Source organism: Propithecus coquereli, unplaced genomic scaffold (genome assembly GCF_000956105.1).
Source record: "Propithecus coquereli isolate 6110/MARCELLA unplaced genomic scaffold, Pcoq_1.0 Scaffold179, whole genome shotgun sequence".
NCBI lineage: Eukaryota > Metazoa > Chordata > Mammalia > Primates > Indriidae > Propithecus > Propithecus coquereli.
Genome location: NW_012142634.1, coordinates 4,738,437 through 4,765,513, shown reverse-complemented (window position 1 = coordinate 4,765,513; position 27,077 = coordinate 4,738,437). Strand labels below are relative to the sequence as shown.

At 45.7% G+C, this 27,077-nt stretch overlaps 1 protein-coding gene across 1 annotated transcript in view; it reads left to right on the top strand.

Annotated features, from left to right (window-relative positions):
• Positions 1-2,969: 2,969 nt before the first annotated feature.
• Positions 2,970-27,077, top strand: part of GRK5 (G protein-coupled receptor kinase 5) — a 195,067-nt gene continuing 170,959 nt past the window's right edge. Inside the window, exon 1 of the mRNA XM_012642435.1 lies at positions 2,970-3,263. Within this exon, the coding sequence (XP_012497889.1) occupies positions 3,212-3,263 (52 nt within the window). The 5' untranslated portion in view covers positions 2,970-3,211. The remainder of the gene's footprint in view (positions 3,264-27,077) is intronic.

Sequence of the window (27,077 nt, the reverse complement as noted above, 5' to 3'; positions counted from 1 at the left end):
AGAAGAGTGAGAAGATTCCGTGTTTCTTCTGCATTTTGGGGCGAGCTGATCCTGAAAGGAGCTGGAAGACGGTGTTTGTCTTTACTGTATTGCTATCCTGCTCATCCTCACCCACTCCTCTATTTGGATTTCCATTCTTGCTCTCAGCTGGTTGCCAACGATCCCCTGCTTAGTTGTTGATATTTAATAGACTATTTTTCCTCAAATCAAACCCATTTTTCAAGAGGACTGTGAGTTGTTAGTGCAGTTAATTGAAAGGAATGATTTATAATGGTGCAATTATAGCCTGGAATAGAAAAACTTTCTAAGTCTCAATCATTTAGTCAACTGTCTGCTTCTTACAATACAAATTCACTCTGGCAGCCGAACAGAACACTTACAACCAATTGTGCTGTCCAGCTTGAGCTAGCCAGAAATGAAGTGCACAGACTCTGAGTCAGACTGCTAGCTCCAAATACCAGGTCTTCTACTTATTAGTTACGTGACCCAAGGCAAGTTATAAAACCTTTCTTAACCTGGTGACTTTATCTATAAAATAGGCCTATGTTCCCTACCTCATCCGGATGTTGTGCTCAAGGAGATAATCCACGTAAAACACTTAGCACAGGGCCTGGCCCACAGTTGGTGTTGAGTAAATGCTAGCCATTATCATTCCATTCTTGCTTTGGAATGTCTGAATTTCCTCATAGAGGCACAAATACCTGATGTACCATGATTTATTGTGTAAGCAGGATGCATCACTCTGTAGCGGAGAAAAAACTAGATAGGCTAACACTCACTTGCTAAGTGACCACGCAAACTCACTTATTCTGGGTCTGTTTCACATCTGTAAAATGAGAGGGACAGGCAGAGGTTTCTAGGATTGCAAACGTAAATGTCCACAGAGACCTGACAGACAAAATCACTGGTGACTTGGGCTGAATATAAGATGATAGAGAGTCGTTGGGATTACGGTTAACTGTCAAGCTTCCCAACTCAAGAATGTGGTCTACTGACCAGTAGGATTGACAGACCCCTGGAGTTTGTTAGAAATAGCAGAATCTCAGGACCCATCCCAGACCTATCAAAACAGAACCTGCATTTTTAACAAGATCCACAGGTGATGTGTATACTCACGAAAGTTTGAAGTTGTTATGAAGCGCAAGCCATCTAAAGGCATTCAAATTTTGTTAGTTTATTTTTTTTTAATGTTAGCCAAATAAACAAACTCTGGGGCTGTATCAGGCCCTAGGCTGCAGGCAAGTGACCATTGTAGTTGGTGGGTTCTGAGATGCTGCCAGCTTTAGAAGTCTCCCTCTTTCTCTCTGAGAGAAACGTTTTCATCACAAGTTAGGGCTCTAGGCATGTGGGTATGTAGCGAAGACCAAGCCTGGGTTGTTTAGAACAATATTTCCTGAGTGGAAGGTGCCTAAGGAGTTACCTGCGTGGCTCTTTGCCTTCTGACAGGTGAACTGCTATTGCCCCCACTTTGCAGATAAGTGAGGCCCAGGGAGACCCACTTATCCAAATCCAGACACTAGAAGTGGTGGTAGTGGGTATACTCCACCAGGAAAGAAGGCAATCCTGGTCTGTTACACTCAGTGATCGTTCCAGTTTCCAAGGCCTGGAAAGTTTATTAATTTCTTTATATCCTCCAATGCATAATAATTGTTCTGTTTCTCTCGGCACCTCCCTGCTACTTCCTGGCAGCCCTGGGGACAGAAGGTTTCCTCCTTTTGGACAGAGAAGGCCCAGAGCCGGCTTCAGAACGGATATCCGGCCGGCAGGATGCAGAGGAGGCAAAGGCCTCATTGTTCCTTGGGGCCAGCCTGCCCCGCCCCCGGCCCGTAGGACACTCTCGTCTAGACCTCGGGTGACGGAAGAGAGCCTATTTCCCAGGAGTGGGGCCTTCAAAGGAAGCAAGGAAATGGGGCTGAGCACAGCTCTGGAGTCCGATGTTCTGAGCATTAACAGTAGAAGAGCTAAGAGCCCAAGATAGGATAAGACCGGAATTTGAAAACGCAGTTCCACGCGGGCTCGGGGGTGGCTGGGCTGTTACTCATTAACGCTTCCCGCAGCAGACCGGGGCGATTCCGTCTGCGTTTTTATTACTTGATATGAGTGAGTCTGGGTGCAGTGAGAATCGCTGATGTGCCGGCCCGGCGTGCTGGAAGGCAGTTTAGTGTCAGAGCGAGGCGCTTTCCACGCCGGGAGCCCGAGTCCCGGGCGCTGGGGGCACCGTCCGCGTGGACCCGCCGCCGCACCCCACATCCCGCGGCCGCCGGGGGGCGCTCGGGTTGCGCGGCCGCCCGCCTGCGCCGGGTCGCCGCCGACTCGCAGACCTCTTCGCGCCCTGCGAGGAGACAAAGTACACCTTTGTCAGCAGACTGGCGCGCGCGCGCGAGGGGGACGGCGGCCAGTGCTGGGCGCGCGTCGCCGCCCGGCGCTCAGCCCCCTCGTGGGCCCGGCGTGGCCCCGAGGAAGCGGCTGCGGCGCGCGGCCGATCAGACGGTCCTCCCGCCCCGACCTGCACCGGCTCCCGCCGGGCCGTGGCCTGTGCACTCCGCCTCCGGACCTTCGGCGGGGCGGGAAGGGGGCGAGCGGGAGCCCGGGGTGTGGGTACCCGGGCCCGGGCGCTCCGGCTTGGCTGGGCCGCCTGTGATTCGCCCGGCAACCGAGCCGTGCCCGCCTTCGCTGCCGGAGCCGTCCCGGGTGGGTCGAGCGCTCCGGCGGCCACGCGCCTGCAGCCCAACCCCCGCCCGGTGTGGCCCGACGGACTGCAAATCCCAGCAAGCCCCGCGCCGCGAGCGCCGAGGCAGGAGGCGGGGCCCGGCCGGCGCCTGCGCAGTGCGGCCGCCCGGCCTGCTAGTACCACACCCCCGGGAGGGACGGAGGGGAGGCAGAAGCATCCGAGGCATTAAAGCATCTGAGGGAGCCGGAGGGGAGGAGAATGGAGTGACAGAGACACGCGGAGGGTGGGGGGTGGGGGGGAGACTGTTGAGGGAGGGGGGGAGGGGGGACACAGAGGGAGGAAGAAGCGGCGGCGGCGGCTCCTCTTTGCAGAGGGGAAAACTCCGAGGGCTCGGAGCAGGGATAATGCGGTAGCACCGCGGGCTGCTCGCTCCCGGCTCCGGCAGCAGCGGCGGCAGCCCGAGCAGCGGCAGCAGCAGCGGCAGCACCCCAGGCGCTGACAGCCCCGCCGGCCGACTCCCTCGCTGACCGCCGACTGTCAATGGAGCTGGAAAACATCGTGGCCAACACGGTCTTGCTGAAAGCCAGGGAAGGTAAGAGGCAGGGCTGGTGCGTGCCTTGCGCGTTCGCCGCGGGCCAGGGTGCGGTGTCGGGCGGCGTGTGGGCTGTGCCGGTGCAGGATGCCCGCAGTCAGTGAGTTGGTCGCGAGCTGGACACTTCGGCGAGCTGCTCTGCAAACCCTTCAGGGGTCCTGCCCTTGGGCTCAGAGAATCTGCACTTGGGCAGAGAAGGTTGCGGGCATTAGGATGCTTAAATATCCCCTAGTTTCCAGTTCTAACCCTACAGATCGTGCCATCTCGGCAGCTGTTGAAAGGTCAGTTGGAAAAGCATTCATTCAGGGAGAGACGGGCAAACACGCAAATAAAATAGCTTTCCCGGTCGGCCCGGGATGGTTCTTTGAGTGTGAATTGGTGTGTGTGTTGGGGGCTCGGGGGTGGAATTAGCAGAAGCAAAGTCTTTGCGCAGGCTGAGTTGATACAGACTATTGCTGGAAACCATCCGCTGGGATGTTTCTTAGGGGAATCCCGTTGTGTGGAAGGAAGCCTTTTTAAGGCAAAGTAAGATGTTGAGGAATTAGGCTGCTCATAGAGTAATCAAATAATCAAGTCACCTAGAAAATAATTCAGGATTTCAGAGTTTTTTTTTTCTTCCCTACGGAGTGTGATAACTGAAACGGTTTTATTTTGGCTCAGTTAAGAAAAGAAATATAAGTGTGCTGGTGCTTAGATGTGTTTTGGATGCAAATCATTAGATTTCCTGCATTTGGCTGGCAGGAAATATCATCCAAATGGAGTGGGTAAGATCCTAAGTCAAACCCTATAAATGCATATTTTGACTCTTCCTTGAGATGAAAAAAAGAAAGAAAAAAGGGGCCCAGAAAGTTAGATGCTTCCTGAAGTGATTGTATTGTGTGCGTGTAAACGTATATATTTAGAAATACCTGGAATTTATGTAACATCCTTTTTGCCAAGATTTGAGTTCTGGTGTGCAGCCTTTTTATAAAAGGGGAAAAGGTTTTTCCCTTTCATGGGAGGAGGCTTTATTTGATACCCAGGGTGGAAGGCAGACTAAGTAAGGACTTGACTTTAGAAGGATATTCAGTGAGCAGCCGACGAAAATGCCTTACCTACTTAATATTTTCATTCACCCACTTTGATGAATGAAGGAAGAATTTCTGGCCAGCAATAAAATGATTCATGTTTGTCCAGCCTGTTCCATCACCTTGTGGTTCCGTATGCACTGCTCGGGTAGGTGATACACAGCCCACCTTGGGCTGGCTTTCAGCAACTCAACCTGACATTCACATCCTACTTTCATGGTTACTTGTCACTCTAAAGCAGCCACCCAGAAGGTTTGCTTTGAAAGCCCCAAAGGGAGCCAGTGTTTTGAAAACCCCAGCAGAGTATAAAATACGCAGGTTCATCTCCCCTTGCAACTTCCCCATTGCTCAGCTCTGGTGTGAACGGATTTTTAGGAGAGGCTTGTTACTCAGTGATCTCAGGTTCTAAGGTCTGAATTATTTTTTTCCCCCTATCCTGACATTTTTAGTGAACTGAATCAAGGTGAGGGCTGGTGGGCTCTCCTCTAGGCTGGGCAGTGTTTCTGGAGGGGAAGAAGAGAAAACAGCCCCCTCTTGCAGCCTTTGCAGCCAGCCACCTAGTGGTGGGACACAGTTGTACATCTCAGGGCTCAGGGGCTGGGAAAGTTTTCACCCTCCCTCTATTCTGAAATTATTTTTTGAGAAATCACTGGATATGATGGTACTGGAGGCCTTGCCAGTTTCGCTGGTTCCTCCTGTTGCCCAGGGAATCTCCTCTCCAGATTTGGTGCTGTAGACATTTGTTTGCCTGAGAGATGCTTTTTTCTTCCTTCAGCATTTGGTTGCTTCTTTTGTAATGTTTTGCTTAGAGTGGGGAAAGTGATACCAGTTCCACTCCCCCTCCTCCAATTGTTCTCCCCAGTTTTTTTCACCAAAATGAATTTACTTTCTGACATTTTTATTTTGTCAGGCTAACAAATTGGGGTTTTTTTTTTCAGAGCTTTAGGGAAGAGAGCTGCAGGCTGGAAGCTTATGTGAAGTGACCGACTCCCATTGGGGCAGAATTACAGTGATTAAAAGTGCTCAAGAATGTGCCTTTTGCTTTTTTCCTTTTAAAGTCTTTTTCAGTCTCGCTGCAAGGGTTTGGTAGTCATCTCATGGTGAGAAAATAGCTCTTGATGATGCCTTTGAAATGGAGAGGGCCTTCGAGAAATATTAATCATTTACGTGGAAACTTCATTTTAAGATTTGCATTTCTCCCCCTCTTTCCTCTTTATGCTGAGAGAAAAATCCATGATATTAAGTGCTTTCACTTTCTTTTGGCTGGGCTTTTATTAAAGATTTGAGCCCATGTATCCTAATGAGTGTGGAAGCTTTTAGAGATTAAAGCAATTTATTTTTCTCTTCTCAGTTCTCATATACTTGAATTCATTCTATTAAATTGAGTAATTCTCCAAATAACCATTTTATCCAAGTATTCAGAAATGAAAGTTTCAATCAGTTTAGTGAAACATCTAACATAAAATTTATAGGACATGAGAAAAATCTGAGTTTAAAACATTTAAAAACACTTTTTACTTAAAGATTTTTGTGACCGGTTACAGATGAGAAATATAATTGGTGAATGTGAAATTTAATTTACTTCACTTAACAAAATACATTGTAAACAATTTAAAATGTGACTTTCAAGCAAAAGTCACATTTGTCCCAAACAATAGAGAAACAGACCTTGAAGAAAGACAGACACACTTTGCAAATGCTGTAAAGAAATTTGTAGCTCACCGTGTTGTTGGGTAACACTGGGGCCTATCCTTTGTTATTATTGTGCATTCTTAAATGCAGACGGCTTCTAATTCATCGTGCATTCAAATTCTTGCCATAATAAGGTATATATAAAGTGGCAAATGTTAATGTAGCAATAAAATAGTAAACCTATAAGTAGATTAGAGTAAAAATGATTCATTATCAGTAATTAGAAAATATAGCAAGCAAGTCACACCCTTGTGACAATCGTTTTGAAATAAGAAAAGATAGAGATCTGGGTTCAAAATTTTAAACCACCGAAATGTATTTTGCGGGCTGTTTATTTGTCCTGGTCTCATGAGAAAACATCAACTTGATCATTCTTAGGAACTTTAGATTACTCACCTAAAAAGTGGTTAAGGAAAAAAGAAAGAAGGGAGACTGAATTCATGCCAATTTATGGAAATGAGCTAAGTGATTAAGCATTTAATGAAAAAGAGACCCAGAATAACTCTATTTACATTTCAGAATCTCAGAAAATTGGCAAGCGAGCTAGTGTTGAAATAATAGTGAGACAGAGTGTTTGCAGAATGCTTTTTGTGTGTTTCTTTTTGGTTTTACTGTTGCGGTAAAGGTTTTTTGTGTTTTTCTCATATTCTAGATCTGTTACCTCACTTCTGAGTGAGTAGTGGTGAGAAAAAATTTTGTGAGGGCCCACCTTTCCTTTACAGGCAGGCAATGGCCATATCCTGATCAATAAAGACGTCTGAAGGAGTATTGATCACATTTTCCTGAGCCTGATACAGGAATTGACTACAGGAACATAATAACTTTGCCATTTGTCACAATTGCTGAAAAGCGGAATATCCAAGAACCATTTTCTCAGATAACTCTGTGACTTGTTGGCCTGGATCTTCCTGATGATCAAGATTAGGGGTAAAGATGAAGCTGGGAGAGATTAGGAAGGGCAGGAGGAGGAGTGAATCGGCACCCAGCCCTGTGCTGGGCAGACCCTGCCTTGTACAGACTCAGCATTCCACAGCAGAGCTGAACGCCTGTGACCCCCCACCCGGCTCCCGACCTCTTTCCCCTGCACCGCTAGTTCTGATGACAAAACGGAAACATCCGTGTATTAAGTTATGAGAACATCGGAATGTCTCTGAAGCTCAAAGCCCTCTTAAGGCTAGGAGGAGGCATATTTACTCCACCCTGTAGCTTCTCCCTTCAATCTTAGCGTACAGAAGAGCAACAGCTTTCATCCTGGTGAAGGCAGCTCAGCGTGTAAAAAGCAGGCTGGCCTGTTAAACACAATTCCGTTAAATGAAACTGCCTTTCATTTTTTGTAAGTTTCCTTTTCAGTGCTGACAGCTTGAAGGGAGCGAAACCAAAAGCAATGTTTTCAGAAGGCCTCGCTTTCTTAAAGAAAGATTTCAAATGATGATTGTAGTTAATCTGGCGGCCTTAAAAAAAGTCATCAGATAAATGCCCACACGACTCTCATCTTTCAGTAGCTTAGCTGCTTCCTCTCAGATTTTAACCTCCAAAGAGCTTGATTCTTCCAGTGCCCAAACTAATCTTTGTTTAAATTATGTCTTCAGAAGCTGTAACTCTCGTAGTGGCTTGCTAAATGACACCCCTTGGGTCTGGGCTGAAGACTGCAAGATGCCCAAGTGAATTTCAGAAACGGGCTCAATATATAACCAAATTCACCTTTACCAAGGGCTATGCAACCCATACCTGGGAACTTTCAATGTTTTTATGAAACCATCCAGGACTGCAGGCAGTATTTAAAGTTAATATTTGTGGCCCAAGATAAAGTATTATAATATCTAGACATTTTTGAAATTTTGTATTTTATTTTTGAACTAAAAAAGTCTTACAGTTACAAAAAGGTGTCATTGCCATAGATCATACAACTCAGAGGTGAAACTTGAAAAAACAATAGAAAGTGACTACCAACAGTTGACACATTGAGAAAAAAATTAGGAATGCCTTCAGTCATACTACCCTAAGCCCCCACACCTCACATCAAAATAGAATAGTGAAGACAAAGAGCTTTAAGATGTGATTTTTAAATGATTAAAATGGATTATGATCTTAAATAATAGGGATGATTTCTACTTTAAAACATATCTTGTTGTATTTCGGTAGAAAATTTTGTTTAAAAATATTTTAAATGTTAAAAAGATTTATTTTGGGAGGGCAAAGACAAAGTTGTTCCTTTACTACTATTCACACACTGGAGGAAGCATTCCATTTTGTATAAATCATGCTACTTTTTAAAGAAAAAGCAGTTACTTCCTGACTGGACCCTCCCCCACCCCCATTTCTCAATTCGAAGAAACCATTCTTGAATTGTCTTCTGAAATTCTTGCAAGGTTAAAATTCATGTATTCATTTGTTTGCCATGTGGTTGTTGAGGGACCCTGTGCAGAGATGACATTTTGGATGTCAGCCTTGGATAAATGCAGCGAGAGATGGGTTGAAAGATGCAGGTGAGCTGGGAGTGGTGGCTCACATCTGTAACCCTAGCACTTGAAACAATAAAACAGTCGCTTGTACTGTGGTGTCTGAAGCAAGGGACTCTATTTGAAGTTGTACCAAAGAGTCACCTGGTGACATCCTCCTGACAGAAGGCAGGAATAAATTAGGCCGATTTTGATAGGGCCTGCTGTGTCTCTAGGAACTTGTAATCTGTGGAGTATCAATACTTTTTTAAAAGGGCAACGGTGAAATGACCCCAAAGGACAACTTCTGCAGCTTGTGCAGAAAGCAAAAGGAGCTAAGATAAACAGATAAGTACATTCCTCTGTCCTGAAGTGACAGAGGCCACAGGGCCACCAATACCTTGTCTGCCCCGGGCCTTCTCAGTCAGTCTACTGCCCTGTCTTCCATTTCTAGAAGAGAGATTAGCCCTCGTTTAACAGATGGGGACACCGAGCTAAAAGAAAGGGAGTCACTTGTCCAGGGTCACTTGAGCTGTGGACTTTTGGGGAGCAATTGCAGGCAGATCTTCTCTACCTTCCAAAGTGCTTTCATGTTCTAAAGTAAATCTTTCTTCCCCCCGTAATAACATAAGCCAAAAAAAAAAAAAACTCATTTCTCAGGGTGGTACAGTTTTTAACTGTAAATGTCCATGAGGTTGTAATTGTGGAAGAGAAAGAGGTTCTCTGTCAGATTCCCCAGAAAAAGGGGCAAGCAGGGAACATAATTTCCCTCTCAGATCCTGATTTCAGCTAAGTGCCGATTTGAGTGCAGTTGGGTAACGTAATACCTACTAGGTTGTGAATGACTGATAGGTGAATCCTTGAATTGGGTGTTTCTATTAGAGCTGTGTATCAACTCACATGGATCTGTGATTGAGGAGAGGGTGGGTAGTATACATCCTATACATAAATGCCTGTACGTGCATAAACACACACATACACACTTATGCTCCTTTCTGGAACCTCCTTACCTGTATTCTCCCTCTGCCTGTGCCCCTCGTACCAACACCACAAATGAGCAAGATCAGCCTCTTGTTTTTCTTCTTCCTTTTAGCAGGGCTAGTGGCCAAGGATTTGCCCCTAAGGGACAGGGTTTTAAACCAGATGGGTGGTGATGGTAGGGACGGTGACAGGAGTTTAGGTGCGGGCCACATCATTGACAGCAGAGCCAAGAGGGGGGCAGTGGGCTTGCCAATTCTGCTGGCGCTGGCTTACCACATGCAGGTCACGTCTGCCCCACACCCTCCTTCCTTGGGTGCTTGCTACTCTTAGGAGACCCTTGCCCTCAGGTACCTCTGCCTGACGGTGGCACCTTAAGTATATGCTCAGGACTCTGCAGCTTTCTTTACTTAATAAAAAAGGAGGGGGCTGGAGTAGGGGAGGTGGGAAGGATTCCTCTGCCAGATTGCAGGGCATGTCCCTTCCCTCCCAAAGAGAGGATGTGAAGTGGCCCTTTCCCCCAGAAAAGCTCTCTAAGGGTTAACCCCCTTTCCATTTTCCAGTGGTAACCGTATGAGCGTTTGCACGTGTGTGTATGTTTTGCGTTGATTTATCAACTTCACTTTTCCAGGATCTCTGTGAGGCAAGGCAGTCTCTAAGAACTGTGGACTGCCTTGGGGCTCCACTGTCAGACTTGAGATACTGGCAAGGAGGCAGCATGATGTCACTGCCTGATAATGAGGGAACAGGAAGTCAGGCCTTTGATCTGCTGCTGCAGAGAAGGTGTAGCTCTGAACTTAACCACTTCAGGAAGGGAAGGAGGGGTGAGGATAGAATTACCCAACTACAGGATGGAGAGAACTCAGCCAGTGTAATTGGTCTGCATATCTGATAAAAGTCTTGTGAAACTTCATTTGAAAATGGAATTCCATCCTGGCATGGGTCTTAGCACCACTTCTGAAATGGAAACAGGCTGGAGAAGGGTCAAGAAATGGCCCAGGAAAAACGTCTTTAAATGGCTGATGCAGAAATATGTTCTGCCTGGTCTTAATGTTGTCTGTCAATACACTCAGGAAGCCTGATGGGATGTGCAGATAATATCCCTGGAGAAGGAACTCCAAGCTCTAGGAAGAATAGGGATTGGAGTGAAGACAAAGAATTGGGCTGTCAACTTGAATGGTAAAGGATGTCTCAACATCAACCTTTTCTCAAGCCCGGTGCTATCGTGGGTAATGCCACTAAGCCTGTAGTCACAGATCAGGGAGGGTGTATGTCAGATAAGTATGTGCGTGGAACATAGTAGGTGTTCAAAAACATTTCTAGAATGAGTGATACTATACATGTTGAGTGTCCCTAATCTGAAAATCTAAAATCCAAAATCCAAAACTTTTTGAATGCTTACATGACACTCAAAGGAAATCATCATTGGAACATTTCAGATTTTGGATTTTCAGATTTGGGATGCTCAACTGGTAAGTATAATGCAAATATTCCAAAATCTGAAAAAAGCCTAAATCCAAAACACTTCTGGTCCCAAGCATTCAGATAAGGGATACTCCAGAGAAAGTGAGATCCTCAAGAAATTGGCTTTGATGTCACAGTAGATGGTAAATTAGGAAATGATTCAACATGGTTAAGAAAGGTTAACTAAGGGTAGAGGGCAAATTGGAAAATGTTTTCCAAATGTTTGTCTTAACTGTGAAAAATGTTTGGCAAATTCCCCCTCCCCCCTAATTTGGAAGTGGTTTGTTTTAGTTGTTTTGGAAGAAATAAATATTTGCACTAGACCAAACATTCAGGGCAAACAGTTCTCCCCAATACTGAGGCTCTGTGTGAGTCGGAGGAGATGTTTCATGCTGATAACACTCATCCCTTTTTTGGCCAAATTGAAGGTAGCTTAGGACACAATCTTCACATGCTTTTCACATCACTACTAGAATGAGCCTGAGCAAATGGAAAGAAAATAGGAAGCCAAACAATAATCCCTCCAGACCCAGGGATGGCCGATGACCTGGCATCTGAAGGATGCCATCGTTAAAGAAAAATTGCCTTTCTGCTCATGGCAGGGAGGCTGGATCCAATTAAGACAAGGAAAACGTCTGTTAACTTGGAGGAAAAATTTCTAAACAGTCAATTCTGTAATCCTCTCTGAAGAGGCAGAGGCCAACATGATGGGGCTTTATGGATGAAGCCAAACCCTGTGATATATAATAATTAGTAACCACTGGTTATTCTGCCGCACACTCATTCTCCAAACCACTAACCATTGCTTGGGATGGAATGCACCGGGCCTAGATATTTGCCCCAGATGTCGTCCCATCAGTAGTATCCAATTAGAGGGATTTTTAAAAATTAAAGTTTAATTCACTATAACATATGGCAACGTATAAATTAAGGAAAGAAAACCGGATATCCTTGCATGGTTCAATGGGTTACCAAGGTGAAGGTTAGTCTTTGGGCATATTTCTTAGTTTACGCTTTGGTAACTATTGGGTGACTGTTTTATAGCATGATCCCTGGTATTCTCACTAGTCTTTTTGGTAGCTTAAAAACATTTCAGGAATGATCGTGAGTGGGTAGAGGATTTGAGAGGCATGTTCAAAGTGGAGTTCTTCTTGGGCAAGCGCTGAGAAGTGAACCTGTGTCTGCTTGTAATTTCTGTCGCCCAGGGTGGGCCTGTGTGCTCTAAATATCTGCCTAGAACATAAGAACGTGGAGGTTCAATGGAAGCAGAATTCTGATGGGAATAGCCCAGGATTGGCTTCTGCCTCTTCCCTGGTGCTGTAAACCCAGTATTTAGTTGGCACTTACTGTGTACTTGGCTCTGAGAGGGGGGTAGGGTGGGCAATGGGCATCTTCTTTAAAACAATAATTTAAAAGGTGTAAAGCCCTTAGTGACTATCATTTTATTTGATCTTTCCAATCCTGTGATTGTTTTTAAATTCTCCATTCTTGCAGATAAAGAATCTGAGGCTCAGAGAGGTAAATAACTTATGCTAGAGCACCCTGCTAATTCCAGAGCCTGGACTCAGCTCCAGCCTCAGTCCCCATGTCTGATACTCCTTCTGCTCGGTCCCGGCAATCTCGCCGGCCATTTGGAACATCAGTACTAGCATATGTGAGACATTTAAAGATGAATCAAGTGTGCAGCTGTGACTCACAGTTAGATAGATAGGAGTCATTCTATCTCATTTTTGATATTTTAAAAAATTTGCACAGATCTTACTTGCTTGGTGAAGGAAAGTCCTAACGATGACGCAAAGCATCAGGAGCTCAAAATCTCTCCCCTCCCGCTGTCCCTGCTGCTGATCCCACCACTCAGGGATAATTGCCGTCGGTATTTAGGAGGATGTTCTTCCAGATCTGTGTGATATGTGCACATGTGAACATCTAGGTATAATTTTACACAAATGGGATCCTCGCAGACATGCTGTTCTGCAGCTGTTTCCCGTCAACAGTAGGTTGTAGTGCTTTTCCATATCTGTGTTTAAAGTTTCCCACGAAATGGTTGGGTGTCAGGAAAAATTGTGAAAGACTTTGGAAGCCGAACGTTGTTTCAGTGGAATGCTGGGTGTTTTCTAGCAGACTCTTAGGGGTTATCTGGTTCTAAAGGGGTCTGTGACTTGATTGTCTTCAACTGGTTTTATCAAGCCCCTGTAGTGGGTCATTTAGATTTTCCAATTTTCAAGTGGATTATAAACAGTGTAGGAATATTGTACTCATTACATAGTCATCTTTATGCACTTATTTTAAAGACTTTTAATTTTTTTTTCCTACGGGAGTATCTGCCTAATAACATTCCCCCTCCCCTTTGGCAAGAATAGTAATAATTTCTGAAATAGAGTTAAGTGACCCTAGGGATGTACGGAGTAGATTTTCTTATGAGAAAGGAGCATGATACATGTGACGTGACATTTTTGAGACCTTTGGGATTTAACATCCCTCACCTCTGAGCAATCAGTCATCTTTTCTATGGCATTCAAAGCTTGGAGTAGGGAAATCAAGATTGAGTTCAGTCAAAGAGTTTACTTGTCCATGACTTTTTTATTGCCCTGGGGTTTTGCATGTGTAAATCGAGCAGAGCCTACAGGCTCGGAAAACAAGCCCACAGCTTTGTAAATGCGGTCCTGTATTTTTCACTTTTGATCATCACCACAACCCTGTGGGGTAGACCTGGGAGTTGCTTTTTGTTATTATTATTCCAGTTTGAGAAAAAAAGAAATCAAACTCAGAGAGGTGAAGACGTTTTCCAAGATCACCCCTTCTTCCTTGGTGCTAACTCATTGCACCATTTTCCTTGTCTAAGGGCTTTTGTGTTTGGTTAAAAATTGCACAACTCTAGAGAGATATTGTTCCCATAGAGATAGTAGGTTTGCAAATGTATCAGGACAGGGGTCAGATAGTGTCTTAAGGAAGAGGCATCTTTACTAATCCTCCCAAAGGTGCTGTGTGTACTGGTATTAGTTCTACTAATGTCTCTTGCTTCTGTCTTTTATCTGGTACAGTAATCTCCTCTGTGGAATTCTGTGGTTGTTCCATTGGTAACTACTTTGACTAAAGGTTTGCATGTGATTTACCTGGATGAGGGTTTAGTGATTCCCACTTTGAGTATAGAAAGCACCAATAGAAACAGTACAATGCACAAGTCATTGGCCCTTCCTCCCTCTGAGATAACCTTGGCACGAGGGCATAGTCCAAAGCCCAGGGTCTTCAACAAGTTTATAACTATTGGACGAGAGAGTGGCATTCTCTTCCTGGAAATGTGCGTAGATGTGTAATCTTGCACACTCTGGTGGTTCTCGGCTGCCCGGAAGCAGCACAGTGACTAAATGGAGAAAGGCCACCCCTTAATTGGATGATGAGTCTGAACATAGCTGTGGACTCTGACATCTCAGAGTGCAGGAAGGAGCTCCCCACACTGAAGCCAGCCCCTTCCTTCCGCAGAGAAGGGCTCTGAGGGCTGAAGGAAGCCCATGTGGGTGGCCACGCCGGAACACAAACAGTCTCCAGAGTAGGATGGGGCCCTTGCCTGGATTTCCCTCCAAGGTAGCTCTGTAGCTCTAATAATACTGATGACCAGGATGTATGAGTTTCCTAGAGCTACCATAACCAACTACCACAAAGCAGGCAGCCTAGAACAACAGAAATGTATTGTCTCCCAGTTCTGGAGGCCAGAAGTCTAAAATCAAGGTGTAGGCAGGGCTTGCTCCCTCTGAAGGTGCCACAGAAGGATCTGCTCCAGGCCTCTCTCCTTGCCTTGTAGATAGCTGTCCCTGTGTCCTTCACACTGGCTTTCCTCTGTGTGTATCTGTCTCCGTGTCCAGATTTCCCCTTTTTATAAAGACACCAGTCATACTGGATCAGGGCCCACCCCAATGACCTTATTTTAACTTGATCACTTCTGTAAAGATCTTATTTCCAAATAAAGTCATACTCTGAGGTGCCGGGGGTGAGCACTTTAGCATATCTTCTTTAGGGAACACAGTTAAACCCGTAACACAAACCCTGCCCTGATGCACTGATCAGAAGCTCATGGGAGAGCCCGTATTGACAAACTTCCCGGGAGATTCTGAGGACGAGGGGAGCCACGTGTGGGAACTGCTGCTTTGTAGAACATCAGAGCTAGTTGGTTTTCTGAGTGTCTTCTGAGATTATCTTAGAGACACGACTCTAACCAGGCACCTCAAATAGGACTTTGCTCTGCAGCTTCCCTGGTAGTTGGTTTCTGTCTTCACTCAAATGGTTTTAGTGATGGGGACTCGTATCTTCTCCGAAGCAGCCCATCCTGTTTTGAAGCACTGGATTGAAAAAAAAAAAAATTAGAGAGGCTTCTTGCCTCACCCTTGTAATCACCAACTCCCTGAGGGCTGGCTCTAGGGCTCTTTCTCTGTAGCTCCCTGGGCCTCACCAGATGCAAAAGGTAAACCCAAGTCTGCCTGTCAAGTTCAAGTAAGTCCAGTGCAGTGTTAACTCATTAGGTCCTGGTTCTGCTCTTTGGAGATATCCAAAATAAATGTACTCGTTGCTGAGGGGGCCCTTCTAATATTAGAAGACAGCTGAGATGCCCACTCTAGAACTCAAACCAGAATCCTGAGCCAGGCATGGTGGTGTGCACCTCGTAGTCCCAGCTACTTGGGAGGCTGAGGCAAGAGGATAGCTTGAGCCCAGGAGTTCAAGGTTGCAGTGAGCTATGATCATGCCTGTGAATAGCCGCTGCACTCCAGCCTGGGCAGCACAGTGACCCTGTCTCTAAAAAAAGCAAAAACAGAACAAGAGTCCTGGTCTCCAGATTCCCAGGCCATGCTTTCATCGTGCATCACAGTCAGGGAACAGACACAATCAGCCTAGGGTCGGAATCTGTTAGCAGGCGGGAGTGGTGGTGATGTTAACATCTGGCAAAGCTCAAGGTTTAATAACCTACCAGAAGTGGGATCAAGTCACCTGCTTTTTACATTGTCAGGGTGATGTGGTATCTTCTCTTGCTGTTATGTGCAGCAAGCTATGGTGTTTCAATTCCCACTGAAAGTTCTACCAAGGGCTCTGTGAAAACTTTGAAGGAAAAGGGAGCAGAGCCACCGACAACCTGTGTGGCACCTCTCTTAGCCAAGCTTTCCTGAGCTGTAAAAATGTACATCTTGGCCCAGGTGATCTCTTGGGCTCTTTTTATCCTTCAAATCTTGGGAATGTCGTGGTGTATTTTCCACTGATAATAATTCATCTGCGGGTGGGTTCTTCATAATAAAATTTGATGTTGATTTGAAGAGCAGGCATTACACGTTAAAATGAAAATTACCCCCAAGGAAAGAATTAGAGCCCAGAGGGGTTACATGTGTAATAGAAACAAACAGAAAAACAAACAAACAAACAAAAACCAAAACCCACCGCTAATGATGCGTGCAATCCAAGAAAGGCAATTGCATGATTCTAGTATTTTCTTTAGCGGATTATAGAGAGCAAAATAAAAAGTCAAAAATAGATAGTTTGATTGTTCTACATTATATTATCTTAATAAACAGTCTTCCTGGAAAGTTTAAAAATACACAGTACTCTGCCTGGCCAAAGAAAATAATTAATAAATATTGTTGAGAAAATGTAAGAATTTTCCATCTGGACATGAGTGATGGAAACATTGCCATGTAGACTTGAAGACATCCCACAAGGAGTCAGAGATTGATAGGCAGCACCTACTTTTCAAGGCTTGTGTTTGGGGACACTGTTGTTACGGACAGAGCAAGAGGTTGGAGAGGGGTGTGGGCACTGCCAACCACTCTTGTGGGCTTCTGGCAAATCCTCACGCACTTCTTCATTCTCCTGCAACATTTGATCAGGATGTCCACCTTATCTTGATGGTTGATGGACAGGTTTCACGGGTCTAGGGTAATGCCGAGAGGACTGCCGGCTCTCTTCTGCTTAATTTTTCTACAGCTGAAAGCGGCAAAAGGTAGAGACTGGTGATTTAGGTTCTGTCCTAGCTTTGTTGCTAACTTGCCTGATGCTAGTAAATTCTTAGCCTCTCTATGTTTATCATTGCACGGGGATAATACCTTACTGATCATAGAGACCAAATAAAGAATATAAACAAAACAGAAAGCCCAGATGCAGACCCAAGTGTATGTGAAAATTTACTATATAATAATGGAAGCATTTCAAATTGATGTGAAAAGAATGGCTTATTCAGGAAATGGTGTTGAGATAACTAGCTAATTAATTATTGGGAATGGCATAATGTTAGATTCCTACCTTGTATTAATTAAGATAAATTATAGATGCATTGAAGATTTAGATTAAAAAAATGAAACTAAACATTTTATAAGAAAATGTAGATGAATATTTCTTATAGATTTGGGGTGCAACTTGACAGTGCAAAAAAATTCTCTGTGACAAATGAGATCATAACAAAAGCTAAAGGTCAAGTGACAAGCTGGGAAAATAGTTTTAATATAAAAGATACTCTTACAAAACTCAATCCAAAGAAGGAAATATCCAGTAGAAAAATGAGCAAAGGACATGAGGAGGTAATTCACAGAAGAAGAAATAGCTAGTAGACAAGATATATTAAGTAGGAGTCTTGGTTGCAGGTGATGGAAATTCAATTGAAGTAGTATAGACAAGTGAGAGCTCTCCTGGGAGGATACTGGGGTGTCTTGCATTTCAAAGGAAGGGTGGGAACATTAAGACCAGCTTGCCTGGGAACCCCTGTAAACTGGAGCTTGAACTTTCACGATACTCATCTCTCTCTTCTGCATCTCTCCATCTCCCAGATTCGTGGTTTCTCACCGCTTTCTTCATATGGTGGAAAACATGTCCTGACTTCACATCTTACAGCTTCCACCAGTGGACAGAAGCAGACATTTCCATTTCCAATTCTGATTTGAAAAATCCTAGGAAATGACTCTGATTGGCCTATCTGTGTCAGTGGACCACTCTGGAACAATCAACTTAGGTTGCAGGCCATAGGGGAGAAGTCGTATAAGAACATGGTAGCTCCTGTTGTATATAGCCAGAGAGGATGGAGGTAGTCAGTGGGGAGGTAGCTTCTAGGGGAAAAAAAAGGTAACTGGTCAGACGGGTAGAATGTAAGGATCTATTATACATGAAAAAATGCTTGATCTCATTAGTAATCAAATGAGGCAGAGGCAGAATCTAGTTTGGCAAAAATTTAAAACATGGATAATGCCTCATTAGAAAAGTAGAGGTAAATAGGTTCTTTCAAACATTGCGCTCCCATTGCTGGTAGGAGTGTAATAGTCTTTCTCAAGGACAGTCTGACAATATAGACATCAAAAGGCTTAAAATCGTATAACCCTTGACCTTGAAATTCCATTTCTAAGATTTTATCTTAAGGAAAAATCAGCATACAAATGATATGCAGGAGGTTGTTCAGTGGAGAGAAATTAGGAAGAGTTTCAGTGACCATTAGTAGAGGATTGATTCAGTGAATCCTGGCATATTCAAATAAAGGACTCATTAAGAATTATGGAGATTTATTCTTACTGACACGGAGAGATGATCATGGCATAGTGAGCAGGAGTTAGGAAACCCTGGATTTTGTACGATGAACATGAATTACACTTATAATTAGAAGAACAAAGATATTCCCATTTGGGGAGGAGAAATGACAATTTGTGCCTTGTAAGTGTAAGGCCACTTGATGGGACCATACAGAAAAAAATCCTTAGAAAAAGTAAACGTGCCAAGTCTTCTGGATCTCAGCAGGGCTGTTCTCCTTAGCATTTCTCCACGGGCAGTCATAAGATTATTCCAGCTGTGTTACTCCAGTGGTTCTTGAAATCTCTTCTTGGACCCGTTTCTTGACTGACTAGTTTGGCTGTGTGAACACATGTCTTAGTGCATCTAGCACATTTTTTTTGCTGATTCTGCTAGGTGGTGACACATCTTTGTCTTTCAAGTGTGAACACATTCCTTTATTGTTAGGCTTGAGGAGTGAGAGGCAAGAATGAAGTCTTCGAGGAAGGACAGGACCCTTCCCAGTGCCCTGCACAAGGTTGGAGCTATCAAAAGCCCTCCAGGGCACTCAGCTTGCCGGGCTGGGCTTTTCTGGGTATGCAGGTGCTGTGTGTTTGCCTTAACAGTAACCACCATCGTGCACTTTATTTTGTAATAAAATGACAGTTGATGGGAGGTGAGCACTTTGATCCTTGTTTGACAAGCTGGGGAGCTGATGAAGAGAAACTCTGTCTGGAATGCTGTGACCAGGGACGTGCCCGGTGGAGGCTGCCTTCCTGTTATCTCTGTCTAGTGAACCAACGACCAACTAATGAGCAGGGGTGCTTTGGGATGCGCAAAGTTGGAGTCAGTTGAACGGGTGTGATTCAGGACCTCCTGAGTATATGCTGCTGGGCAAGGTACTTCAGGACTGCAAAGATCAGAGATACCGCTCTTCCCCTTGAGGGCTTTCCAGCCTGGCTGGGGGAAGGACAGGTGGTCAGCTGCATTAGAAAGCAGAATCCAAGTACAAAGGCAGTCTTGATGGGGGGTGGGGGATGGCCTGGGCCTTGAAGGCAGGTGGCTGGTAGTATGAAGTCACCCTTAACAGAGCCCCCACCAGGTGCTAGGCTCTATGAAGGGGGCTTTGTGGAGATCAATGTATTTTTCACTACAATCCGGTTAGGTATCATTGTCTTTTGACAGTGTGACAAATCTGAGAGGCCAAAGTACTTGTCCAAGGACTCACGGCGGGTAAGTGTTGGAGCTTGTATTTGACCCTCCAGCCTGTGCGGTGGGGAGAATCCCACCACATGAGATCATGGGGTGGAGTGTGGTAGAGACAAAGATTCCTGGCAGTGGGGAGGGCCAAGTGGTGGTAGCTGGTGGAGCGGCTTGAGGTGGCTGATTGCCAGGGGTGTGGAGCGGTTGCAAGGAGCAGGAGCAGGAAGGCTGCAGAAGTAGAGGGTCCTGTGGGGAAGTCTGTGCATGCCATGCTGAGAAGGTGGGAGTTAAGTTTTGGGCAATAGGGAGCAACTGAGAGTATTTGAGCAGAGGAAGCTGATCTTGGCTGTGCTTGAGGACACCAGATCTGGCAGCAGAGGCTCTGAGACCAAATGGGCAGTAGGTCTGAGAAGTACGTGGGGGTCCCCAAGGCTTTGCAAAAAAGAGGGGTGGGGTGGGTAGGAGCAGCTTTGGAGAGGCCAAATCTGTAGAATTTGGCACCTGATGGGATGTGGAGGTGAATGGAAGGACAAAACTATAACGTTGTGTCCAGGCGGTGCTGTAGGGCAGTCAGGAGATGCCACTGGCTCTGGGGAAAGGTGTAGGCTTGGCTTCGGTGTCCCTGAGTGGCGGAATGGCCAGCATGGAGCCTCAGAGGATATAGGGCTCCTCCAGGCCAGAGGTGAGGACTTGGCAGCAGCTTTGAGGAAATGTGGGAGCAGATGGTATCTGTAGTTTTTCCCTGCCCAGCACCCACTCCTTCTTCTTCCAGCAACAGCACCTCCATTTTTCTTGGGGGACCACTCCCCATATTTGATCTGCATGCTTCAGTGGGGATGACTTCCCACTGGCTTCACTGGTGAGCAGGTGACCCAGCCCTGGCCAAGCAGAGCCCTGATTCTCTGTTTGACCGCAGGGACTGGTTCAGGGGTGAGGATGTGATTCTTGGTCCAGAAAGGGCTGCTCTTCTTCTGCTGGGGTTGCTGACCTGGTGGAAGGAAAGCCTGGAGGGGCTGGTGGCCATTGCCATAGCCCGTCTGAGAATAAAGGCAGCATAGTACAATGTTGAATCAAAGGCTGATGCTAATTATTTCCTTCCTAAAATGGTGGTGGGGGGTGATGGGGAGGAGAGAGAGAGAGACAGAGAGAGAGAGAGAGAGAGAGAGAGAGAGAGATTGATTCCTCATCACATTATTTAATTTTGGTATCCAGCCATCCCAGGAGCCAGATGTACCCGCCTGGCTTCCTGTTTGGGTGAACTGATGACTTGACACGTACAGTTAAAGGGTCCTGACTCACGCAGGGTCGGAAGTCACATGATTAGGGGGTACCTGCCTCAAAGGGCCCAAGACAGCAGGCCCAGTTAGATGGGCCTGGGTCAGGAGGAGAAGGTCCCCTGAGGCCGGGAAGGCTGGAAGTGTGCATTTGTGCTAGGCTTTGCCCAAGCACAGGGCAGGTGCACTTGATGTTTGCCATAAACAATACAGTCCCCAACCTGGCTGTCCTTGTGGGACTCTAGTTGTAGCAAAAAAAAAAAAAAAAAAAAAATCAGGAAATAAACATTCGTCACCATGGAAATGTGAACCCAAGGTGTTAGGAACAATAGCCGTGTGTGAGTCCAGAAGTGGATTCTGTCCACACACACATTGGTTTGATCCCAAGTCTGTTTCCTTGTGGGAGCCTGGACATGTCTATAAACTCATTATATAGCCAGCTCTTCCAGAGCTGGGTAACACCTCCCATCAGACTTGGTTTCATCATCACCAAAATAGCTATAAACCTACTACACTGCTATGTGTGTCGGGGCCTCCTCACAACCTCCCTTTGAGGAAGATACTATTTTTATCTCAGTTCCACAGAATAGAAAATGGAGGCTCAGAGAGATTCCTTAACTTTCCCAAGGTCACAGTTCTTAATATAAGAGGTGGGATTTGAACCCAGGCCCTTGAGCCTGTGCCCTGTTAACCACCATCATCCACTACCTCACGTTGGCGTTCAAAAAAATATTAATAAAAGTAGTTCATTCTTACTTTACTTGTCTTATTTCACTTCATCCTTGCCACACACCTATGAGATAGGTACAACTGGTTAATCCCATTTTGCAAATGAGGAAACCGAGGCACAGAGAATTTAGGAATCTTGTCCAAGTTCCATTGTCAGTAGGAGGCAAAAGCGTATTTTGGAGTTATTTTTTTTTTTTTCAGATGGATTTGAGATGGTGATGAGCCTTAAATTTGATGTGACAGCTCAGGATGGGTGATAATTGTGATTTCTAACTCTGGCTTTCCTCAGCTGTGATGTTCTTCGTGTGTGGATTTATATTAAGGAGACAAATCAGGAGAGGGAACACGGTGGACAGAGAATAATGGCGCGTTGATTTGTCTATTACCATTAGAAAACCATATCCTGGAATTCACCAACGTGTAAGTAATTAGAAAACGTTAAAGCAAAAGAGCAAGGATTAAAAAACAGAATCATACCATCAAGTCTATGTAAATTAGTTCTTTGGTGAAGGAAAAACCAAATGTACTACTGTTTGTGGGCTGGCTGGCTGTGTTACAAATGCTTGGAGTGGGAGGATGTGACAATTTTTTTTTCATTGAGGGCCCGTTACAAGCCACTCGGGCTGTTTAAACCTCTGAAGCTCATGAATTGGTTCCATGAGAAAAAGCATGAATCATTTTAACATGAAGATGCAGGGACATCTGTCTGAGTAATTTCTGACACTTTTTTTTTCTTTTTGAAAATGTGTTACATTTAGGATTTACTGTTAGAAATAAGGTGGATTTGGGGACTGGTAGCCTATAAGCTTTGTGAGGACAGGCGACTGTGCTTGTTTATTGCTCTTTGTTGTGTGTCCGTATATAGTAGGTGCTCAGTAGATACTTTTTGAAGGAATGACGAACCTAGGAGCACCTGGATTCTGCCCCATACCAGGCTCACTGCTCTGCAGGAGGTTCCTGAGGGACTGGCAGGTGGTGAAGAGCTCATGAAGTTGACAGCAAAGCTCCAGCTGGTTTGGGGGCCCAAAGTCCAGGCTGGAGCTCTGGTCGGCTAGATTGGGTGGCCCAGTGTGTGAGGGAGGCCAGAGGGCCCCTTACCTTCAGCCTCTGCCTTGGTCTCAGCTCTTACCATCCTGCCAGAGAGGCTGAAAGTCCCTCTCCACCAGGACAGGTGGAGATGGCACCAGGGAGATGCAGGCAGAAGACTCAGGAGGGCTCAGGGCCTGGCTTGGGGCTGGCAGGAGCTTCAGCCACGTGGTGGTGCAGGGCCTGGCTCCTCCCCAGGGGTTTGGGGTTCAGCCTTCCACTCATTGGGACCATGAGGTCACCTCAGGCCTCAGCCGTGGGGGGACTGTCTTAAGTAAGACCTGACTTTTTACTGGTTATTTAAGGTGTGCCGTACACTGCATTAAGTTTATGTCCTCACTGGCTTTTTTCTTTACGACTTCTATTTTACAGTTTCCCTTTCTGTTACACAAGAAGTGTTGACACCTCAACCGCCATCCCATAGCATAGAATGCTTTATCTCTGTATCCTTTCAGGGATCCTGTTAGGATTGTGGCATTATTATCCCTAGTGTCCCCATTTTACGGGTGACGAAACTGAGACTTAGAGAGGTTCAGTAACTTGCCCAGCATCATGTATCTTCTCAGTTGTCTCAAACAAGGAAAGGAAGGTGACAAACTCCCTTTTTGTCTCTGCTGTGTCTAGGACCCACTCCCCTGCCGTGAGTTTGGGAAGGAAGGTAGCCTGTTTATTTGAGTTACTGGTTTTTACTCAATCACAGGGGCCTGTGAGCTAGTTAAGGGTTTTATGCTCAGTATATCTTGTATATTTTTATTGGAAATGGGCCACCGCCCATTGTGGCTGTCATCGATCGGTTTCAACAAAGCTGACTGTAATGCGAATTTCTGTAATGTGAATTTGAGTTAAGTGAATTACAGTAAAGTGAATCCTATTTCCTGATTATTTCCTTCCTAAAAATTAAGATTACTCCTAGAAAGTGTCCAAGAAGCCCAGAGCCTTCAGAGGAGCTGGGCTTTGAGGAGTGGGGGATCTAGGATCTACCTTTGGCCACCACCCACCCCCTCAGTCCTGGGTGCTGCTCCTAGACTGTGCTCTTTCGTGCAGATGTTAACAGTGCCTGGTCGTGCTAGGCCCAGGGTGCAGCGGGGCTGCTTATCATCTAGCCCTGAGGTTGCAAACTGGCCCACAACAATATATTAAAATCAGAAAATTTTACATAACCTTCCTGATTTAAGACTTCTCTTAGAAAATTGGAAGTTTTGGCAATATTAGGTGAGAATTTTTGTGTAGCAACATTTGTCTACAATTGAATATTGGTTATCTCTTTGGGGGCAAGGTTCTTTTCATTTTATCTTAGACCCCACTATTCCCTCTTGCCTCATACCAAGTCCCTTTGACTCATTTATGTCACCTGAGCAGCCTCTGGTTTGGGGGCCCCTGTCTTCTTCCATAGTGTATTTGCCTTGCAAACTATGCAAGTTATGTAAAAAGAACAAATTCCCCTTTAAAAAAAAAAGTGGTTTGGTAGGCATAGGATTGACTTAAAACATAATTTCAGTAGGCACAGATTTTGCTCACTTAATGCTGAGAACAGGCAAGCACGCTGTGTGGGTACTTAGTGGCAGGAGTATGTTGGGATGAAGGAGATGGCAAGCATTGTCTAGAGTCTCCAACACACTGAATGGAAGGGCTTCCTTCAGAGAAACAAACAGTGATACATAAAGCCAAGTGACAGAAGGGTGCTCAAGGGGAAGGCCTTTTGACTTCGGGCAGCTGGAGGGAGGGCGGGATCCAAAGAGGGTAGGTGGGGTGGGGTAGGGTAGGGTAGGATAGTGGGAGAGAGACCCTCCCATCAACCTTACTCACTCCCCACGGGAACATTACAGGACAAAGGAAACAGAAGCCTGTGAGCTGGGAAATACCCAAGCATAAACTCAAATAATGCTATTTACATGTTCTTACAGGAAAGACTATTATGGGCCAGCTCTTAATGGGTTGTCTGTCAAGAGAGGCTGGGGTGGGGGCAGGGGCTCAAGTTAAGAGATGGAAATGTCTCTAAACTTTGCTTCTTGCATTTCCTGTCTTTCTGTTTATAATCTGCTTGGGGATTAAAGAGCTTGGGGTGAGGAGTGCTGACCTAGGGAGGAAGGAGATTTCTGTGTGTGTGCATGTGTGTGTTTCATGTTCGATTTCCTCGGCCCAGAGATGAAGGAGAGTGGATGGGGCCCATAGTTCTTTTCCTCTGCTGTACTGATGACAGGCGAGGGTCAGACATTATCGGTTTCCTGGGTGGAGGATGGACAGGAAGTGGGGGGCCTTGCCCTGAAGATCTCAATTAAACTTTGGACTGGCTCACCCAGGCAGGTGGTGCGATTTCCTCTGGAGGTTTAAAATAAAGAGCAGAGATCCTATTCCATCTGGAATGGAGGGTGTGGCCCTGCCTGGCACTGGGATGGGCCCAGCAATCTCCTCTGCCTTCTTTGTTCTGATACCAGACACCCCACCCCTTGTCCGCCTGAGCAATTTCTGGGACTAGAAAGCTTTAGTCTCAGCACATTAGGATTACTGCTAGAAAAGAAAGCATCCCTGGATCCTTTGGCTTCTTGAGCAACAGCAGGAAAACACTCCCCTTCTGTTAGACATGTGCAGTGAGCACCATTGGCTTATCTTCAGGGTCAGACAGTGCAGCAAAGAGAATCTTCTGCTTATTTAAAAGTGAACTGCACGGCCGTTGACTCTTTCAAGGCCTGAGATGAATACGTCCTAATTTGCTGTCGGGAAGTGGTTAGCCACATTCTTCTGGGCTCCGATGAGAAATGATGACCCCAGAGAAGGATGATCATATGGCCAGTGTCAGGATTAATAGCGTCCCCTTTCTTCCTGAAAGCGTCCCTGTTTGGACAATAAATTACATGGTCACTCTACCATGAAACAGCAGAAAGAACTCAGTAGAAAACTTTGTTTTGGAAGAGGGACCTGGAAACCAAGACGTTTGAAAAACATGATTTTTCATTTAAATAAACATATATTTTTCTTTTTTGTAATCTAAATGGCGTGTACAACCTTCAGAGCCTGACTTCTTGCTGGAAAGAGAGGAAGGAAGTTTTATCATTGAGAAGCTCATTTAAAGAAAAAAAGTAGCGTGCAGTAAAAGAAGCAGGAGCTACCCAGTCAGAGACCTTCCCATGCTGGGGCTGCAGGGCTGATAAGAGCTCAGGCTGCCTTCTGTCACTGTCCTGTGGGCCAGGCCCCTATGTAACACAGTTTTGTTTGAGACAGAGTTTTATTACTCTGTCACCCCAGCTACAGTGCCATGACATCAGCCTAGCTCACAGCAACCTCAAACTCCTGGGCTCAAGCGATCTTCCTGCCTCCCAAGTAGCAGGGACTACAGGCATGTGCCACCACGTCTGGCTAATTTTTTTTATTTTTAGTAGAGATGGGGTCTTGCTCTTGCTCAGACTGGCCTCAAACTCCTGACCTCAGGCAATCCTCCCGCCTCAACCTCCTAGAGTGCTAGGATTACAGGTGTGAGCCACCTCACCAGGCCTAGTAACATAGTGTTTTTGTTTTGTTTTTAAGAGGTGGGGTCTCACTGTGTTGCCTAGGCTGGACTCGAACTCGAACTCCTGGGCTCAAACGATCGATCCTCCTGTCTTAGCCTCTTGAGTAGCTGGGATTATAGGTGCGCCACCACGCCTGGGTGGGAGTACAGTTTTGAAAGTCAAAAGTACCGTGAGTTGATACTGCACATCTAAAACGTCCAGAAATGCTGATGCCCAGGCCAAAGGGCCCTACAGTTGGGAGAGGGGGAGTAGGATTGTGCCTGGGCTCCTAGTCCTTTCTGGGGGCCACTTGGTCTGTCCTTGACCAATGGTGGATTGCAAAAGGTGGAGATAAGGGATTGAAAAAAATCTGTGCTCTAGTCCCTCATTCTCTGCTTCCCGTTGGAGTGACCTGTAGCAGATAGCCCTCCTCCTGTGGCCTCGGCTTGCTCATTGTAAGTGGGGAGGGTGCCGTCACCCATCCCCAGGGCTTCTGTGAGAAACGTGGGGGAGGGCACAGGGTGTGAGTGAGCTGGGTTTACCCTGTGGCCCCTATGTGCTCACAGGACTGCCGTTTCCTGTGGGCAAAAGGGGGAAGTGACCCTCGAACACCTTTGTGTAAGGGGATGAATGACAAATGGCCTTTAGTGCACTCTCTTCCCAGCCCTGTCAGCAACTGACAGGTTCAATGAGGCTTTGCCAAAATATCCAACTAGGTTTTCCTGACACAGGTCTTTCTTCAAATTCTGTCCCACGCTGCTAACCACGGACTTCTCTTGGAACGTGTATCTTTCACCAAAATGAAGCTGGTATAGCTGTGGAAAGAGATTTTGTGGCAATGTTGTGTGTAATTGTGAAAAATGGCATAGTGGCTGGCACATAGAGGATGTTCGTT